The sequence below is a fragment of the Danio rerio genome, chromosome 5 (assembly GCF_049306965.1).
Source record: "Danio rerio strain Tuebingen ecotype United States chromosome 5, GRCz12tu, whole genome shotgun sequence".
Lineage (NCBI taxonomy): Eukaryota > Metazoa > Chordata > Actinopteri > Cypriniformes > Danionidae > Danio > Danio rerio.
Window position 1 is genome coordinate 38,084,852 of NC_133180.1, and position 13,748 is coordinate 38,098,599.

Sequence of the window (13,748 nt, forward strand, 5' to 3'; positions counted from 1 at the left end):
TTTAGTGAAGTTTCACAAAATATTTTCAAAAGGAGCACCTGATATGATTGACCACAGCTGGTCTCTCATCAACAGTCATTGGTTAGCCAATTAGATTAATCCAAACTCACTATAAGTAGCCTAGCAAAAAATGACTGCCTTTTCTTCATTTTCCGAAGAAACCCCCCATCCACCCCTTCTTCCCCTTTCATCCTTTACCATGGGGAGCTCTCTGAAACTACCTGATCTCGTACTCCCCTTACATGCTCAATCGACCAGGCGGGAGCCCTGGGCTCAATTATCTCCAAGCTCAGGGTTCTCTCCCGGGACAGCATGCCAAACCTGCTAACATTTGTCAAACAATATCTAAGTGTGAACTCTTGAAATTAGGTTATTAATTAAAGTTTTTTCTCTGTCACTGTTTGTTTAGCCTGCATTAATTTGTTCGGTGTAAAGCTGCACAACTGAACATTAAAAGATTGTGATCTCAATTCAAACCCGCGCAAAATGAATGATAAATGATAATGATTTGCTTATGTTTAATAATTCTTATAAGTACTGCATTCAAATCTGCTTTTAATCAAGAGAGATTCAGTTTTTACACTTTTTCAGTTAGTTACAAACAATTAAATAACACAGAAGTACTGGGAGAACAGTTTATACTTCAGATATAAACACTGATGTTTATGGTAAAGATTAAAATCCCCATTTAATGCACTTGACGCTGGTGAATTTTTGATGCTGGTGAAAGCAATTGCATAGTTCAACCCATGGGTGGTGACAAACAACCATAGGTTGAACAGGTTTTCAAAAATAATACACCTATAATGAAATGTGAAGTTTTGTGTGAATTGTTGAATCATTATTTAAAGATAAATATGATATGGTGTACAAGATGGTAGATTTCTATATTTAGCATTATCATTTTTCGTATTGAATATTTTTTTCAGCTGGTTCTTTCTTGACTTTTATTTTAGAAAAATTGCAGGTTCTAAGTTCTGTTTGTTAAAACCAATGATTTTTGCAGTAATATTTTTGAATAAATGGAAAGCAAATGACATTTGTCTCCTTCCTTTTTTGCTGATCCGAAAAATGGTCCGATCCGTGACTCAAAAACCATAGTGTGATCCAAACCATGAGATTTGTGATGCGTTACATCACTATTAGCTAATACTTGATTCTCCAATCAGACGATTCCTTAGTCACTATAAGCATATTCTTCATACAATAGACATCTTTGTCTTGTAGAATCCCTCCTATCCCTCCGCATTTTTTTCCTAGATTTGTCGGCACGGCGGCCCCAAGTTCCAGTTTTTCCCTCATAAAGCAATTCATTTTTCATTATTATCAAATAAGCAGGCGAGTTCTTGAGATCCACCTGAGCTCAATCTCCCCTCTCGCCCTGCAAACAGGAAGGAGTCCAGGGCTCAAGGTCTTTTGAGCCTAGTGCTCTCTCCCAGGACAGCATGCCAAACAAGCATAATCAGCTAAGTGTGAACTCTTGAAATTGTAATTATTTACTCACCTTAATTATGAGCCCATAAGATACCGGTTCACCTTCAGATGAAAAAAAATTAAATCAAATCAAATTTCTGTCCACCTTCTGAAAGTTGAGATCCTTAAAAAAAGTTCACAATAAGATTTCTTCTAGACGAACTGCAGAGTTTATTCCAAGTCTACCGAAAATCAAAATCGCTTTTGACTTTAATTCTCGTATAAACATTGATCAGTGCCGAATGCTGTTTATTTGTACGTCTTAAGCAGCTCTTTTAACCTTCAACAAGATGTATTGAGGTTTGTCACGGCGCGATGATTGAGCTTCTGTTTATGTTTGCGGATCAATGTTGATACTGTCACGTGTCTGCCCTGTATGGTGTGTTCCCATTCTGTTTCTCACCACTCATTCATTAATCAACAGGTGTTCCTTTTCAGTTTATCTTGAATGCAAATCCCTCAGTTTCCCCAGTTATTTGTCTGGTCTGCTTTATATTATTATGCTGTTGTTATTTCAGCATGTATTTGGATTAAAATAAATCAGGCAAAGAAACAATCATCATCGTCCACGTGTGTTTATACACAATGGTACCACTGTGACAGAGCTAACCGACAGGATGAGATTAGGTGATCATGATAGGGTCCAGAATGAGAAAATTTGGCCAGCACACTGGGTGTACACACTTTGCAAGAAGTGCCAATCCGCTAGTTAAGTCATGATGTATTGAACACTGTTTCTGGGTTCGAGCTGCTACACAATTGAATTGAGAAAATATTCATTTATGACCACTTTTTAGTGGTCATAAATGAATATTTTGACTTCACTTCACTTTTTTAATCACACATTAAAGTGGATTTTATATAAAATCATGGTGTAGAAAACAATCACTGAACTTGCTGTATCACAGACACCAATATTTTAATAATTTATAAAATAAAAATGTACCTGTATCTGTCACGTTTAACAGCGATCCACTCCTGACAGATCGCTGGCGAACTACACGGCTTGTGAAGGAACTACAAAGCTTATCAGGCCATGTCACACACACTAGTTGCCAATAACCGGTGATGAGACGCACACATCATTCAGACTATTTATAAACCACACATACACCAGTTTAGCATGGAGTCTTTGATGTACATTTCTTTGTTTTGCCTATTTGTTATTGACCTTAGCCTTGTTTATTGTTTGATTCTGTTTTGTCACCTTTTTTGACCTTATGCCTGTTTTTTTGACTTCGATCTGGATTGTCCTTGTGTACCAGCCATTTCTGTATTGACCGTTTTCGTCTGCTTGAATAATCAAATTAAACTGCAATTAGATCCTTACGTCTGCTTACCGAGATTGATCTCATTTTATATATATATATAAATTGTCACGTTTGGCAGAATGAAACAGGAACAAAAACGGGTGTAGGATCCAAGTGCAGTTTAATGTTGTATTGTGCAGTGACAGAGAACAAAAACCAAAAAAAATCAAAGTGACAAAGTATCAAATAAACAAACAAACAAGGAACTAAACAGATTACCTTTAACTAGACTCAGCAACTAGGACAGGATACTAAACTGGATTCAAGAACATATACCAACAAGTACGAACGATGAACTAACAAACAGAGGTTAAATGACTGAGTATATAGTCCAGGAAATCAACGGTGAACAGAGACAGCTTTGATTGCAAATCAGTATACTGTATATGAAAGACTGTGTGTGTGCTCGAAGGAATGTATGGATATGTAGTTCTTTCACCACTGTAGTTCGCAGGGAGTTACTGGCGAACTACAGTGGAATCTGGTAGACACAGACAGTCATGACATATATATATATATATATATATATATATATATATATATATATATATATATATATATATATATATATATATATATATATATATATATATATATATATATATATATATTGTGATGGTGATTTTCGAAAGTAATATGTAAACATTTATTTTTAGCATTTGTTGAACCTCCCCATACAGTTTGATATATACTTCATTAAAAACGCAGAATGCCAAGACCTTGGTTAATTGTCTCATTCAAAAGGATGGAAGAATAGTTGGATTTATTCATATGGATTTGTTTTATGGTCTTCTTATGAATTAAATAACATTATGCCAGGCTCATTCTGAAAAAGTACCTCAATATACATTTCTGGAGAGTGCAAAATACGTCCCAGGAGCTATGCTTTTTTACAGTTTTTATTTTTTGTGAATCCACTTATGTGTATGATTTTTTGGAGATCTCAAATTTCTCTCATGAGTGCCATTCACACCTCCTATTCTCGCGTAAACCCACCAGAGGACGCTGTGTACGCTTTTTTGAGACTCGCGAGTGCGAGTCTGCTCCTAACCCCTGCTGTTCTAACGTAAACCCATCAGAGGCCGCTGTCAACTAAGTGTTTGACTGACTGAATGACTGACCGATCGACTAACCCACCCTCCTCCTTCCCTAAACCCAACCAATTGCATTGATTGTCCCACCCAGCCACTTCCCTGAGCCCAACCAACAATTTTCTAAAGCAATGCAAAAAAAAAACAGACAAGGGCTTTTCCCCACACGTTTAGATTTTATCACATGCTCACCCTGTTATTTACTTGTTTATTTTATTTTTTGGCTTGTTTTACATGCTTTCTGGAACCGTTCTTCACCACACTCGAACCCCATTGTTGTGGTCAACTCCTGTCTGCCTCTCAAGACCGCCAACATACATGGCGAGCTAACAGGATAAACTGGTAACAGGGGGAAAGCTGTCCATACATACGCGGTCAGCTGGTAAAGCGCAAAAAGCAACGCAGTCATACCTCCCTATAGCATTCATTTTAAAGACGAAATGCAGCCATACATACTTCTGGCTACATAATTCTCAATCTCCAGAAACGTATATAGGGCTACGTTTTCAGAATAAGCTTATGTTGAATAATATACTGTCTTCTTTATTGACATCACTTTCTCTAATTTCTCTAATTTAAACGCTTTTCTAGCCCTTCACAATGCAGTTAAACTGGTTTTGAAATGGAACCTATTATGGAAAAATCACTTTTATAAGGTGCATATACACAGTTGTGGGGGAACAGTGTGTAATTACAGTATAGCCAGCCTCTAATGCTAAACAATTAATTGATTCTATTTTAATTATCATACTTCATAAAAACATTCTGTAAAAACACGCTGTTTGACATTCTCCCTTTGTACATGTCATCAGAAAGGGAAAGTCAATCATTAGCAATCATTACCCTCAATAGCGTAAACAGCCCTGAGTGAAAAGCAACTGTCCACCATTAGAGTTTTGAATCTGCCACTATGTTGACACATAGGCGTTTATAGCTCCATCCCCTTCTGAAAAGAGGGCTGTGAGGACAATCTCATTAAAATTTGAAGTGATAGTCAGAAAAACAACACAATTTAGAACAAAGCCTCAAAGGGGCAGTTTCAAAGATTTATAAAAATTATTTTGAGCCGAAACTTCACATACACACTCTAGGGACATAGGAACTTCACATCTTGTAAAAATGACCATAACGAGTTACCTTTAAGATTCAGTATTGAAGATGGCAATTCATTGTCCTTTTAAAACAGTACTTTTAAAGAAAGAGTAAGTAAACACTCGTTTTTAACTTGTAGTATGTATAACCAAGGTCATTGATGATAATAGAAGTAATCTAAAGGTGGTGGGATGAAGTATTTGTGCAACTTGTGGGAAATTCCTGCATAATATCTCACATCATGGACTTACCCTGACTCCTCTTTCCAGTTCTCTTTGTCTTTGCTTTGGTGTGTTTTCAGGACCCGCTCCAGCTCCTGTGAAGGAGAGATGGGAAGATCTTTTACAGGCTGGTTTTGTGTTTTAGTAACTATGGATTCAGGTGGGGGATTGCTTTGCATGACAAAAAAAAACAGTAAAGATAGGATGTAGATAAGGGTCTATGTGTTTATACATACCTTTATACATGACACATAAGGTGCATTGTGCTGTAGATCGCCCTCAGACAAAGTGCCCTCTTCATCTGGATTGGGGTCAATAAAGTCATACGGGTCCTGATCTGCACACAATGAGATCTTATTGAGACAAGGCGGTTTTATTCTTGTAAAATGATATTTTAATTGCCTACTAGACACACCGGCTATGTAAGATGCTACACTTCTTGAGAAGAGAAAATGGCTTTGTTTTGCATTTTGTGAGATTGCTGGGAGTGTAGACTTTGTATAGGATTAGCATGTCAGTAAATGTTATAACTGTAATTATCAGTTGCAGTGTCAATCATAGGTAAAATAAAACTCACCGAAAAAAACGTCACATCAAAAAAAAAAAAAAAAAAAAAAAAAACCAAAGATTGCTTTTGCGGTTTTGCATAATTTGCTGATGTCTTTGAACTTTTCACTTGACAACTAACAATTACTGGCTATTATAATGCTATTTAATGCCAGGAAGTTGTGGTGGCCTCAACAATCAAGTATCTGCAAAGTGGTGAATTACATAAACCTGACACTCTGCTAGTTATCAAAAATATACAGTTGAAGTCAGAATTATTAGCCCCCTTTTGATTTTGATTTTCTTTTTTAAATATTTCCCAAATGATTTTTAACAGAGCAATGAAATTTTCACAGTATGTCTGATAATAATTTTTTCTTCTGGAGAAAGTCTTATTTGTTTTATTTTGGCTAGGAAAAAAGCAGTTATTAATAAATAGATATTAATATGTACTTTTTAGGTATTAATATGTATTAACAGGAACAATGTTCAGCATTATTGAGTACACCCTATTTTGAAAATAAATATTTTTTTATCAATTTCTCAGTGATTTTAGGCAATGTATTTTGGTGCATTTAAACAAAACAGATTTATTAAACAGATATATTTATTGAAATAATATTTTTGTCACCAAACACATTTAGAAATGGAAAGATAAAACAATTAAATTCAAACAAAATATTGCAAAAAAAAAAAAATTACAACCTACAAAATCTCAACTAAATATTTCCATTTTTTGCTTCTCTTGATTTATCCTCTTTTTTTTATTTGTATTTTAAATTTTTCTATAACATATAAATTTGGGTGTACTAGTTTTTGGACCGCTATCATAAGTTATTTTGTTAGATAAGCTCCAGGTTTGGCTTCAATACTGACTAATATAACATATATGCATAACTAAAATATTGTATGGCTTCCTATTAAAAATATGAATTTAAAAGATACATTAGTGAGGGGTGTACTTATATATGCTGATCACTGTATTATAAATGGATAGTATAATACCTTTAAGGACCTATTATGATCAAAAATGTACCTTTTGAAAAGGCACTGCTCCAGTAACAGATTTTGTACCTTTATTTCTGAGAGTGTAGGACACCAGAGTTACAGCCATGAAATTATTCATGACCAGAGTTTTAACAACTCATCCGAAAGACGTCTCATCCAAATGACATTCAAATGGTTCAGGTTGCTGATGTGGGGGATTTTTTTGTTATATTTGGGCCCCAGTTATGCATCATTTAAACCACAAATGTCAAACCCAGTTCCTCGAGGGCCACAGCTCTGCACGGTTTAGCTTTAACCCCTAAGTAAACACACCTGATCAAACTAAATCAGTCATTCAAGCTAGTTTTAAATATCCAGGTAAGTGTATTGGTCGCTGGTTCGAGCCCTGGCTGGGTCAGTTGGCATTTCTGTGTGGAGTTTGCATGTTCTCCCCATGTTTGCATGTGTTTCCTGGGTGCTCTGGTTTCCCCCACAGTCCAAAGACATGCGCTATAGGTGGATTGAATAAGCTAAGTTGGCTGTAGTACATGTGTGTGAATGCAAGAGTGTATTGGTGTTTCCCAGTGTTGGAAGGTCTTCCGCTGGGTAAAACATATGCCGAAATATGTTAAATAAGCCGAAAAGAAATTGAATAAATAAATGGTTTAAGAATCCAAGAGTTGTTGTTTTTTTAATTAAATAGCTTAAACTGGTTCCTCTGGCTGCCCCTAGCTCAAATGACAAGCTGCGCCTATGGCTGTGATGTGATAGCTACCAGCTAACCAGCAGGATAACATGCAATGTCACGAAGCTCAAATCATCTTAAACAAGTTTCTCAAAAAGTTCACTATCCCTAAATTTCCTCCACTATCACCAGATCTCAATCTTTAGCTTGTGGTGAAACGGTACGCATCACTGACGTGCAGTCATCAAATCCCACATACATCTGCGTAATGCTGTTATGTCAGTATGTGTCATATCACTGAGGACATTGTTGAATCTTGCAACAGAGAAGTAAGGCGGTTCTGAAAACAAAATAGGCTCCAACCCATTACTAACAAGGTGTATCAAATAAATTGTCAGAAAAGTGTGTAGGCCATAACCTGTAATGCTGCATAAAGGTTAAAGAAACAGTGCAGTTATATTGTTTATATTTTAAAGGTTAGCTTTAAGTGAGGCAAAAGTAAGCTACAAAGTAAAAATACATCTGTCTGAATAAAAAAATGTTAATTGTAAATATCTACAGTAATGTCCATTAATATTCGGACATTGACACAGTTCCAACAAGTTTAGCTCTATACACCAACACAATGAATTTGAAATTAAATAAACAAGATGTGATTTAACTGCAGACTTAGAGCTTTAGTTTGAGAGTATTTACTCCAAATCAGGTGAACGCTGTAGGAATTACAATTTGCATATATGGCTCACACTTATTAAGGGTCCAAAGGTAATTGGACAGAATAACAATCGTCAATCAGATCTTCACTTTTTAATACTTGGTTGCAAACCCTTTGCAGTCAATTTCAGCCAGAAGTCTGGAAAACATAGACATCACCAGATGCTGGGTTTCATTCCTGATGGTGCTCTGCCAGACCTCTACAGCAACTGTCTTCAGTTCCTGCTTGTTCTTGGACATTTTCCCTTCTCTTTTTTTTTGTCTTCAGCAAGTGAAATGCATGCTTAATCAGATTCAGCTCAGGTGATTGACTCTGCCTTGCATAACATTGCACTTCTCTTTCCCTACAAAAACTCTTTGGTTGCTTTTGCAATATGCTTTGGGTTATTTCTTCATCTGCACTGTGAAACACTGTCCAATGAGTTCTGAAGCATTTGGCTTAATATGAGCAGAAAATATTGCCTGAAACAGAATTCATCCTGCTGCTTTTGTCAGAAGTCACGTCATCAATAAATACAACAGAACCAGTTCCATTGACAGCCATACATGGCCACGCCATGTCACTACTACCACCATGCTTCACTACTTAGGATCATGAGCAGTTCCTTTCCATCTCCATTCTTTTCTCTTTCCATCACTCTGGTAAAAGTTGATCTTGATCTCATCATAGGATGTTGTTTCAGCACGGTGGAGGCTTTTTTAGAACTCTAAACGGGCCTTCCTGTTTTTGAAGCTCACCATTGGTTTACATCTTGTGGTGAACCCTCTCTATTCACTCTGCTAAAGTCTTTTCTTGATTGTTGAGTCTGACACACACACACACCTACAGTACCTCCTAGAGAGTGTTCTTGATCTAGCCAACTGTTGTAAAAGGTGTTTTCCCCGGGAAAGAATTCTTCAGTCGTTCACCACAATTGTTTTAATGGTCCTCCAGGTCTTTTGATGTTGCTGAGCTCACTGGTGCATTCTTTCTTTCTTTTTAAGAATGTTCCAAACAGTTGTTTTGGCCATGCCTGATGTTTTTGCTATCTCTCTTATTTTATTTTTTATTTTATTTTTTGCTTTATGATGGCTTTCTTGACTGATTGGATCTCATCTTAAGAGTTGACAGTAACAGATTTCAAATGCAAATAGCATGCTTGAAACTCTGGGCCTTTTATCTGCTCATTGTAATCGGGATAATGAGGGAATAACACACACTTGGCCATGGAACAGTTTAGAAGCCAATTGTCCAATTACTTTTGGACCCTTAACAAGTGAGAGACACATATGCACATATAACTGTTGTAATTTATACAACGTTCACCTGATTTGGATACTCAAAGTAAAGTTGACAGTCTGCAGTTAAAGCACTTAATGTTTGTTTCATTTCAAATCCATTGTGCTGTTGTATAGAGCTAAAAATGTTGCGATTGTGTCCATGTCCAAATATTTATAGACCTAACTGTGTGCATATGTGTGTGTGTGTGTGTGTGTGTGTGTGTGTGTGTGTGTGTGTGTATGTGTGTGTGTGTGTGTGTGTGTGTCTGTGTGTATGTGTTTTTGTGTCATATCAGGACATAAATCTGTACACTGACATAGGTATGATATAGGTATCTGTTTGACACAGATCTGTTTGTCTAGTTTCAATGTATAGTTTCTATTATGAAGTTATTACTATGGTACACAACACAACAAAACATCTTTTATGAAAAATTATTTATGGTTAATAATACTAATGCTGAAAACACACCTTTGTTTGAGTCAAGCTTTGTGAGCAGAATGTGTGCGTCAGCCCGTGCCGTTTCTGACACTTGAGAGTGGAGACTCATGGTGTCATCATCAGATGGCTGCGGAACAGGAGAAAGAGAAAACACAAGATTTTTTTTTGTCTGTTTTGTAAGACACACCTGCTGGAAAACTCTTTACATTATTGACAGTTGTTTTACTCCCACAACAAAATTCTTCGATCATCCTACTAGATTATCTTTCGTCATGCTCAACTGGTGTTTCCAGCTCAACTATTCAAGAGCTTTTGTGCTAACGTGTGGTATCTTTTTTCATCAAGTGAAAAACAGTATTCTTTGTATTTACAGATCTTCTTTGTACTATCCACCTTATTTTGCAATGCGGAAATTAGATCTTTTCTGTGAATGTGCAAGACTTTCATTTCATTAGTCACACTAGGTTTTAGTTTAATGAATGCCTGTTTTGTTCTGTGAGCGAAGACTTCCTTGTGAAAAAAGAGTGACAGTTTGTACTTTGTGTAAGATGTACAGGTTAAGTATCCCACTAAATGGCTAAAAAAACTCTCAATTTATTTAGTGCTTTGCAGTCATGTTCATAATATGGCATGGCAGTTTTTGAATGACTTTTGTGTGTTACAGACTGATGTAATGTCACAGTTTCTGCTGTTTTTACTGATGCAGCAGCAAAAACAGATGCCATTGGCTATTATCAACATCTCAACCAACAACATACCAGCAGCACTCTGTACATAAGTATGAACTGCTTTTCTAAAATAATCTAGCTACTAAATTTAGTCTACTTTATGTAAAAAAAAAAATTATATATATATATATATATATATATATATATATATATATATATATATATAATAATATATATATATATATATATATATATATATATATATATATATATATATATATATATATATATATGTGTGTGTGTGTGTGTGTGTATAGGATTAAATAATGTAAGAAAAAACTACATAGTGATATTGTGAATAGTGTTTTATTTTTTACATTTAGTTTCAAGCATAATAGTAGGCTAATCATCACAGATTGACCATTACATTCAATCCTTTAATGGTAAACGTCTTTTTAGCAATTCTATTCGCAAAAAATACCCTTTTTACATTTTTTTTCTGACATACAAAGGAATCAGATTTTTTTTCTGCATTACATAGGCATTATCCGATTGTATGAATAAAAAAAATGTTTACCGATCTATACCCTAAAAAGTTTACTTAAGGTACAGTATACCTTCTTCCATGCAGTGTTGCAAGGTGTCACCCCTGGTGGTGGTCATGAATTGTTTGATTTGGATAGAAATGCAAAGAACTTAACTTATTCCCAATTCAGTCCCCTCTCACTTTGTATATAAAATATTCTGTCATCAAGGAGATGCTATTAATATGCAGGTTTTTAAGAGGTTGAGTGGAAAGAAAGAAAAGTCAGTACACTGTGTTCTATCTACACACATGCCACAATAAATGTTATCTTTTCATGTTGAAACTAATTGCGACGTGCACATTTTCAAAGTTTCTTTTTCCGCAATGTCGCAGCAAAACAGCATAAACTACAAAGACAATGATCACCTCAGGTACTGATTATGTGCTATATTCAGTGTTAAAAGCTATCAATGAGAGTTTGATCACAATTGTCCATTACATTTATTGCCATACTACTGATAGCAGCAGCAGATAGTGTACCTCAGATTTGAAAATGAAAATCAGTGACTCAATGTCAACATCAGTACTGCTAGTACAACAGTCTGTTTAATAAAGTTAAATTGTTTTTATATGTATTCATTAGATTATAACCCTTACCATTGTGTTCCCTACAGTGCAGTGGCTGATATTTAAATGAATGACTGGTATTTAAGTGTTTTGATGTGTCGACAGATAAATTACTTGCTGTTAGAATCTTGTTGCATCGCATCTTTTTAGTAAAAATTGAGTTCAATTATTTGAACTTGCAGAGTAGACATGATTGAGGCAAATTCCGAGGTTGTTATATATTAAACCATATATTGTGCAAATTATTTTTATTTGCAACAAAAGAGAAGATCCCTGATTTTACCAAATTTACATTAATTACTAAAGCTCTATCCACTGTGTCAAACATGATGATCTTGCAAAACTGGAGGTTGCACATTAAAGAAGGCACTTATAGGATCCTAGTTGTTTTTGTTTGGGTTCTGGCATTTTATACATGTATTACATTCTGTTTATTTTATTGAACTTACAAGTAAATTATTTCTTAACCCCTCACTTTCAAATATAAAATAAATGTTTTTTTTAATTTGATTAAGTATACCAGCACCTGTATTATGTTTCTTTTAAAATTTAGCTTCCTAACAAAGAAATACATTATTTAAAAAATATATCAAAATAAAAGTCAGATATAAAAATCAATGTTTCATAGTGCTAATAATGGTAATTTCTAAATTTTATGAGCTATAAATCTTGAGAAGACTTGTTATTAAAATATTGTTACAATTTCAGAAAGTTGTCTATTGTAAATCATGATCAATCATTGTTTTTGACAAATGAATAAATAATGCACAAAAATAACACTTTGTCATTACTTTCATTGATTTGATGCATGAAAATCTGGTTTCATCTTTGACTCATAATATAAAGCAGCTAAAACAATAAAATTGAATCACACAAGAAACCTTGTTCGCTTTCAAGATGAGGCAGGTGAATTTATATACAGTAGCACCTTTAATTCACAAAGCTAATTGGAAGTAGGTTACATTTAACAAATATTCACAATCACAAAAGATTTACAAATGGCCATGCACATTCTGAGATATAAAAAAAATAACGTGGTACTTTGTGTGTGTTTACCTCTGTAGTCGACAGTCTTTTGTCACCATTGTCACTGCCAATACCTGAGTCAGGGCCGTGGTTTTTACTAGGATAGAAATCTTCCATACTACACAAACAAACAAGCAAACACATACGCAGTTAAGCAAGATGACCAATAACACAACATCATAGTTTCCTTTAAAGAAACTGATAGCTGGAATAAAATAAGAAATAAATAAATAATCAAATATCCATTCATTCATTAATTTTTCCTTCGGCTTAGTCCCTTTTTATCAGGGGTCGGCACAGTGGAATGAACCGCCAACTTATCCAGCATATGTTTTACACAGCAGATGCCCTTCCAGCTGCAACCCAGTTCTGGGAAACACCCATACACTATGGCCAATTTAGTTTATTCAATTCACTTATAGCACATGCATAAACCAGAGCACCCGGAGAAAACCACGCGAACAAGGAGAACATGCAAACTCCACACAGAAATGCCAACTGACCCAGCCGGGACTTGAACCAGTGACCTTCTTGCTGTGAGGTAACAGTGTTAACCATTGAGCCACCATGCTGCCTTGATTAAATATTGTCAGGATGAAATATACAAAAAATTAGGATAGGAATTGTTACAACAGTTATTAAAGTTAAAGTTATTAAAATGTCTTGTCACTATGACCTTCTAAACATCCCACAGATGTTATTGTGCCCATATGTTTGTGGCTTGATGTCATCATGCTGCCTTTGCTGTTACAATTATCATTTGCAAAAATGTACAAAAGCACACACATCACTTTGAATTGGGTGCTCAGTCAAAAACGCAAAAAGTGCAAGTTATAAATTCAAAAAGGCAGCAACACCAGAGCTCCAAAAATGCAAATGTATTCAATTAAAAACGGCTGACACAAAGCGTCTAATGTTTTGAGCACACGGCTCTTCATCAGACAGTGTTCATCACAGTAAGGTGCTCCTTTTTATACACTTCCGGATCACATGATCTCCCATTATCTCAAAACAAGAAAAAATGACAACTTAGGTATTCAAAATTAAAATACAGAAACAAACAATAATCACAAATTAAAG

General features: G+C 35.2%; 1 protein-coding gene across 1 annotated transcript in view; it reads right to left on the bottom strand.

Annotated features, from left to right (window-relative positions):
* lrch2 (leucine-rich repeats and calponin homology (CH) domain containing 2) overlaps positions 1 to 13,748 on the bottom strand; it is a 120,172-nt gene that overhangs the window by 56,425 nt on the left and 49,999 nt on the right. Inside the window, exons 7-10 of the mRNA XM_021471636.3 lie at positions 12,699 to 12,786; positions 9,852 to 9,948; positions 5,424 to 5,524; positions 5,218 to 5,282 (exon numbers count right to left, since the gene is read on the bottom strand). Coding sequence (XP_021327311.1) covers positions 5,218 to 5,282; positions 5,424 to 5,524; positions 9,852 to 9,948; positions 12,699 to 12,786 — 351 coding nt within the window. The remainder of the gene's footprint in view (positions 1 to 5,217; positions 5,283 to 5,423; positions 5,525 to 9,851; positions 9,949 to 12,698; positions 12,787 to 13,748) is intronic.